Below are 7,345 nucleotides of genomic sequence, written 5' to 3' on the forward strand. Positions count from 1 at the left end.
AAGGTCATATGATCTACTAAGGGGTCCTAGGTGTCTTAAGGGATCAAAAGGGATTTTATGATGTCTTAAGGGGTCAATAAATGTTCTAGGATGTAATAAGGGGTTGTATTCAATATCTTAAGAGGTTCTACAATTTCATAAGAGATATTAAGGGGTTTAAAGATGTCCTATGATGTCTTAACTATCTACGGAGTTAAAATATGTCCTTGAATGTACTAAGGGTCCTATGTGCCTTAAGTGGTAAAATACATCATGTGATTCATGAAGGGGTTGTATGATGTCTTAGGATATCCTAGTGTATAATAAGTGGTTATATGTGTGATGTCTTAAGATGTACTTAGGGGTCATATGATGTCTTAAGAGGTCTTAGGATGTACTAAGGGGTCCTAGGTGTCTTATGGGGTCAAAAGATGTACTAGGGGGTCCCAGGTATCCTAAGGGGCCCCAGGTGTCTTTAGAGGTCCTATGACTTACTAAGGGGTCCTAGGATAACATTTTAACATCTAATTACACATGTATAACATTTAAACATTATCAAAAATAAATTTAAACATTTAAACATCTATTAGAAATATATGTATATTTAAACATCTAACTTTAAACATGTAGTTCTCTCTATCCACCCACGTATCCCCTCGTCTCTCCCCCTCCCCCTCTTCCCAAACCTCTTTATCTACATAACTTTATCTATCTATCTATAAAAAGAGTTTCACAAGTTTAATCATATACTAAATAGCCTACCAATTGACCCCACACACTCCATAGTGATAGAACGAGTTTCACAAACTTAATTATTTACTTCATAGCCTATCAATTGACCCCACACACTCTATAATGTTGATGCAGGAGCATTGAGCTCAGATTTTGTGGACTTATGGTTTGCATAGTTGGGGTTATGTTCGAGGCATATTGGGCAACCTTGGCCTAAGTGCCCATAGAGTTTGGAGTTATCATCTTGAAGTTAGAGCCATTTTGGTGACTAATGGTTGTGTGTTCCCGATTTACTGGCAAACTTTGGAGATTGTATTGGCAAGCTTCGATCCGAGGGAGTTGGCCTGTGTGCTCTTGGATTTGGATAGTTGAATGAAATGTAGACCTATGCCTAAGGGCACACACTTTCATGTTGTCATATGAGTTAGATATGTTTTGTAAACTTGGGGGTTGTCCTAAGTATTTAGTTATTTCAAGTATTTAATATTTGTAGCCAAGTTGACCTATGGCTTGAGGGTGTATTTAATGTGAGTGTTTATTTAATCTCTATTATGCCAGGCCAACTTGTGGCTTGGTTTAGTATAAGTAGGGGGTCTTGTCTTGTTTTGAGTCATAATTCATGATGGAGTTCAGAATGAGAGGAGCAAAGTTTAGAAGAGCTAGTAGCTAAGTGTGGGCTTGGAGGTTTGCAAGCACAAGTTTAGATTCTTCTTAGGGGTTTTCTACCAGGTTGTGGATCTCGGCTAGTTAGGAGTTGGATCTTGCGAGGTCTTGCACAATTACTATTATAATTACATTGTATTTGGCCATAACCTGAAAGACCTTACAATCGGGTATGCTGAATGAAAATCTTATAATTCTATTATGAAAGTTGGCATTATTTGGATCTAAATCTCTATGTTATTATATATTTTCAGTGAGAGGCTAGGACATCTCGATTGGAGATTTTCATTATACAAAAGATATACCAAATTCTTCTCAATAAACCTTCCACACCTCCAATGCACCCATTCCACGCCATATTTATATTAAAAAATAACATTCTTTAAGGGAAAAGGTATTGGTGAAGGCACCCAATTTTCTAGGCAAGGAAAAGTGTCTTTGTTGCACAGAGGCCACATTCCCCACACACAAAGATGTCCTGAGGCGGCTGCAGTCTATCAAATACCGAGGCTGGCGGCAGGAACCAAGGATCGCTATATTTTGTCTCCTATTTTTACCCAAATGGAAGCCATTAATGATTCAAAATCCAGAGCATACATGGAATTTGAAAAGTTTCATACCAGCGAAATGCATTTACAGCAGGAGACCGAATCGGCATCTATTCCGCGGGTTCTCATTGTCTCCAGAAGATACATTCGTAAGAACAAGTTGGTCAATTTCGTAGGTATGGGAAATCCCCCTTCTGCTCTGTTTTCTATTCACAAACAGAAAATAATGTATCCCATAAAATTTCCCGCCATTTAAAGGCTTTCTATGTTTGTTTGTTAGATGCTCTGTGAATTTATGTTGAGATTGTTCTTCAAAATGTCAGTTATGGTAGTTCATAGTGGTATACCGTTTTTGATGTCATAATTCAATCTTTCGTAAAGTTGTTATTGCTGAATTTTTATGTCAAGTAGAAATATCTCTCTGTGTAATTTCACCCGTTTATAATTTCATTCAATTAGTATCTAAAAATATATCTGTTTCTGATTAAATTTCTAAATTCAGAATTGAAGCTGGTCTTAGAGATGCTACTTAAGATGAGGGTAGCGTTTTTATGTTCTTCAAATAGAGGTCGTAAGGTTTTATTTTACAAGGATAAGATTTGTAGGCTTAATTTGTAACATAACTAGATACATTCTACAAGAAATACCGAATAGTTCGACAAATAACTGATTTCATAAACCAGAAAATTAAAAAGTTCCTTTTCCTTTGAATTCTCAAATAAATTTCAGAGATTAATCAAGTTTGATGGACTGATCTCAGAAACATGAAGCTTCTTGACATTATCTTCATTTGCATTGGCGAGCTTTGGAAGAGGGAACGATTTATTCTTTATGAATTGCATCTTGTAATGGGCAAGTCCAATCTGTGCCAATGCCAAAGATAATGCCCAAGTCGATGCTTTTTTGGAAAGTTCATGATAACAATATCAAATTTCTACAATCCATTTGATATGAATTCTTTGTTTCTAAATTCGATTGCATGTTATTATTATTATTATTATCAACATTTGGGATCACATTCTGTGATCTATTGTCAGGATGAGAGAGTGCAAGAATGAAATAGAAAAATCAGGATGAGTTTCTCTCATCCTGATTTTTCTATTTCATTCTTGCACTCTCTCATCCTGAGAATAAATGACGATGGATCACAGAGTGTGATCTGAAACGTTGGTGATAAAAGAACACACACAATTGAATCCAGAAACAAAGTTCATGTTATTTTAGTTTTGGGAAAACTTGATTAATTATTAATTTCCAACTGAAATTGGATGCGAGTGGTTGTTTGCTTAGGTGAACATGGAAATAATTGATATATGGAATTAATTGTGTGAGTGTTCCTTATAAAGTTTTCAGTCAGCCAATGTATGAGTGAACATATGTCATCTAATGGACCTCCATATTTGTTCAGGAGAGTACCACTTGGATCTGATAGCCAAATATGGAGCAGTTCCAGTGATTGTTCCAAGAATCTCAGCTGTACAAGAGATGCTAGATGGGTTTGAGCCATTTCATGGAGTTCTTCTTTGTGAAGGGGAGGATTTGGATCCTTCCCTCTACAAGAATGAAAATAGTTTATCTCTTGATGAAATTGACCAAATAAGGAAATTACACAGCAGTGACACTGCCATTGACAGCGCAAAGGACGCCATTGAATTGCAACTCGCCAGGCGCTGTCTCAAAAGAAACATACCTTATTTGGGTATATGCAGAGGATCTCAGCTCCTCAATGTAGCTTGTGGGGGAACCCTATATCAGGTAATATTACACTTTGATTTCAGGCCTATGCAATAGACCAATGCACGGGCTATCTTCGTGGCTGACTGCACCAAAAAGATAAAATATTGATTTTTTTTCAGATCTGCAAAAACACAGCGATTTTTATATCTACTATAAATCATTGAAATCATGAAGAATTCATCCTGAAATTTTAGTCAAAATTCTCTGTATTTTTGAAATTTCTAAATAATGTCAAGGGTGTATTCTGTCATAAGGCTGAGTAGTTATGATTTTGCATTGAATTCTAATAAAAACCCCTGCTGCACTACAGGATGTTGAGAAAGAGGTGTCAGAAAAGTCGGGTTTTGATATCAAGCACATAAACTATGACAATTATGATGGGTATAGGCACGCTATCAAAGTGGTAGAAGACGCTCCACTCCACTCATGGTTTGAGGATTCATTAGGAGTTAATATGGAGATTATGGTTAATAGCTATCATCATCAGGTATATGGAAATCTATGGCTTTTATTCTACATCAACACCGAATTTCATCCATGAAGTTTGAACTTCAGTGATTTTTAACCCTTTTCAAACTTATATTAATGACGATATTTTTTCAAATTTTTACCCTTCTAAATTTCATCCAAATTTTATGATGGGCGGACTCAAATTTGAATTCGACCCATGTGAGTTAGCTTTTATCCAACAATTTAACTGAGTTTTTCGCCACCACCCACTGACAGTTTTACTCTGATTTTCAGGGGATAAAGAGATTGGCAGAGAGATTCATGCCAATGGCATATGCCCCAGATGGTTTGATTGAAGCTTTTTATGACCCAAATGGATACAATCCAGAGGAAGGAAAGTTCATCGTGGGTCTGCAATTCCACCCTGAAAGAATGCGCCATGATTGTGAAAATTGCAGTATTTTTGACTATCCAGGATGCCCAAGGGCTTATGAGGTAATTCACTAATGTAAGCAGATTTCCACAATTCATGATATATGCACAATGGCTATCTCGGTGTAATTGTGTTGCAATATTTTTATCATTAATGTTTCGAATCATACTCGACAATCCATCATCATATCGAAAGAATGTCACATACAAATCCACTGATAACTCTGAAATTTTTGAAGTCTCTGTTTCACAAATGTTGCATGATTTTCTCAGGAATTTGTAAAAGCTGTGGCTGCATATCATAAAAAGTTGGCGGTCTACAGTGGAGAACATGAAATGGTGAAAGTGGGTGGCGAAATGGAAAAGCAAGGCAAAAGAATTGTTAAGGGTTATTCTCTATCCAAGCTCATAAACAGAGATTATTCTAATTTCAGTATTAATTTACATCATGGAGCCTTATTTCTTCAGGTATTGAGATCTTGTTGCCTTTCGTTAATAATTTCATTTTCATTCCCTGTATCAGGAATAATTGAAATTCTCCTTCTATGGGTAATTGAAAGATTTTTTTGGTGGGTAATTGAAAGTTTTTTAGGGAGAGTTTGTGGACTAATTGAAAGTTTTTATTTTGTGGGTAATTGATATATATTTTTGTAATAATTAGAAGTTTTGATTCTATGGGCAAATGAAAGTTTTCGTTTTGTGGGTAATTGAAAGTTTTGATTTTTATGGGTATTGGACAGCAGTTGAATGCAAGGCTGATGAATGTGAGAGCTCTGGATGGAGAAGAGGAGAATAGGCTGAAGCAAATGGGAGTCACCGTGAGGAACTCTGATTGTTATATGAAAAGAATGAAGAAACTAAAGGATATTGAAGAAAGAGCTCTTAAATTCTTGGAATCCATGTCTGCTGAACAGTTGTCGGATTCCATTGTATTTTATGAGATGATGATTCACATCGGATCACAGGTGTTGCAAGAAAAGCTGCTTTAAGTATATCCATTGACTGTGAATGTAAACACATATGGGGCGTGTTTCCAATTGAAATTTATCACGGCCAGTTGATCTTTTGCTTCAATTCTGAAAATGCCCGATTTATTAATGCTATTTCTGTGTCTGAATTTGATTGTGTATGTTTTTTTAATGATATTATCTAATTACACCATTTACTATTTATTAATTAAAATAAAATATAAAAAGGTTGCTTGCAAAGATGAGAAGTTTTATAGTCTTGTGTTGGATTTCGGGTGAACTGATAGCCCTTTGTATTGCATTCACATACAGAGCTCAGATTGTAAGCTGCATATTTCTCCCATAAATTTGAAACGAACTTCAGAGAGGACAGAGGACAGAGGGCATGTCTGCTGTTTTCTAGGCCTCTCCTTTGCTATGTACACTGTACAAGGGCTCTACTTCCATATCCCCAAAAACCATCATGATTCCACAGTGAGGATTCATGGGGGAGTCATTTTCCCAAAAAAATGTCAAAACTGAACCGGTGAACATACTACTAACAAAAGATTTTCTAACTATGCACAAATGAACTCTAATCCACTTGAAGTCTAAAAAAAAAAGTACTATATTGACATGAACCACAAGAATCAAACCCAAAAATGAACCCTTGAATCCATTGATCCTTACATACAATCAGAAATTCAAAAAACTGTCAACTTCTAAACTGTATTTTGTGGATCCACTTGCAAAACTTCACTTATTACAACTTCCTACCCTTGGAATGGGTTCACTTCATGGTTTTATAGGTTTTCCAAGAGGTTTCGGGCAGTTAATCTAGCCATCAACCTCAGATATATGACATGTCAAGATCTTGCTCAAAATGTTGTCATGCAACTTTTCAAAGTTGTTGACAACTTTTGCATTTTTGAGCATCTTTGACATTCATCACTTGGAACCTTCGAAGTAGGTCCTGTATGACCCATTTATGATTCCTGGGAATGACGTAGCCTCTAGAGCATCAATTTACAACTTTTTACCATTCAGACCCTAGTTGACAACTTTTGCATTAAGTTGACAACTTTAGCAATATTGAGCGAACTGATAAAGTATGACCTTCCCCCTATGCAAAATGAAGTAAAAACATCATGGAGGACATGGTAGCCTCAAATCCTTACTTCCTTGACATCCTAGGGTATATGATTCATTGCCCTATCTGGCCACCTAAACCAATAAGCACAAACAACATAAAGCAACACCAAACGGCCACTTAGAGTGGACTGAACATAATCAAATCCACCTAGGAACAAACTCAACTATGACCTTATAAGGTCCAAACACACCTAACTAACTTGGCCAAGGTTAGTACAAGCCATAACTCAAAGTTTAGAGTTAGGGCTAGGAGTTAGCCTAGGTGCTCCTTTTACCATAATTGCATCTTTAGATTTGGAGGTGATTTTCAAATGACCATAACTTGGTCATATGCAGTCTTTTTTTAGTGTATTTTTTTATTTGGGGTATATTCTCATGATCTTCTTAGATATGGAATTATTTTTAGAAAATTAATGCTTCAATTTTCTAAAAAATCTATTTTTTCATAGTATAACCTATGAGTTATTATTTGTTTACTTGAATATAGAAATAATTGATTTATGGAATTTAATTCTATGAGTTTTTTATAAAGTTTTCAGATGACGTAAATAGAAATGTATGAGTGAATATTTTTTCTTCTAATGGACCTCTATATTTATTTAGGAAAGTACTACTTGGATTTGGTAGCTAACTATGTGGCAATTCCAAGTATTGTTCCAAGAATCCCAATCATAAAGGAGATACTAGAAGGGTTTGGGCCATTTC

General features: G+C 35.8%; 1 protein-coding gene across 1 annotated transcript; it reads left to right on the top strand.

Moving 5' to 3' along the window:
- Window positions 1-1,800: 1,800 nt before the first annotated feature.
- Window positions 1,801-5,615, top strand: LOC149575336 (putative glutamine amidotransferase GAT1_2.1). The gene is made up of 6 exons (XM_089812217.1): window positions 1,801-2,098; window positions 3,331-3,677; window positions 3,970-4,146; window positions 4,404-4,604; window positions 4,815-5,009; window positions 5,285-5,615. Exons 1-6 carry the CDS (start codon window positions 1,936-1,938, stop codon window positions 5,528-5,530), a joined length of 1,329 nt encoding a protein of 442 aa, XP_089668343.1. The 5' UTR covers window positions 1,801-1,935; the 3' UTR covers window positions 5,531-5,615.
- The last annotated feature ends 1,730 nt before the right edge of the window (window positions 5,616-7,345 follow it).

The sequence above is a fragment of the Cupressus sempervirens genome, chromosome 2 (assembly GCF_028749045.1).
Source record: "Cupressus sempervirens isolate cs-2001-9-10 chromosome 2, ASM2874904v1, whole genome shotgun sequence".
Lineage (NCBI taxonomy): Eukaryota > Viridiplantae > Streptophyta > Pinopsida > Cupressales > Cupressaceae > Cupressus > Cupressus sempervirens.

Excerpts from the sequence above, each read along its gene's own strand:
- LOC149575336 (XM_089812217.1), top strand. The coding sequence starts at position 1,936 with ATGGAAGCCATTAATGATTCAAAATCCAGAGCATACATGGAATTTGAA. Across the intron at positions 4,605-4,814 it reads GATGCCCAAGGGCTTATGAG|GAATTTGTAAAAGCTGTGGC; the intron begins GTAATTCACTAA and ends TGATTTTCTCAG. Across the intron at positions 5,010-5,284 it reads ATGGAGCCTTATTTCTTCAG|TTGAATGCAAGGCTGATGAA; the intron begins GTATTGAGATCT and ends ATTGGACAGCAG.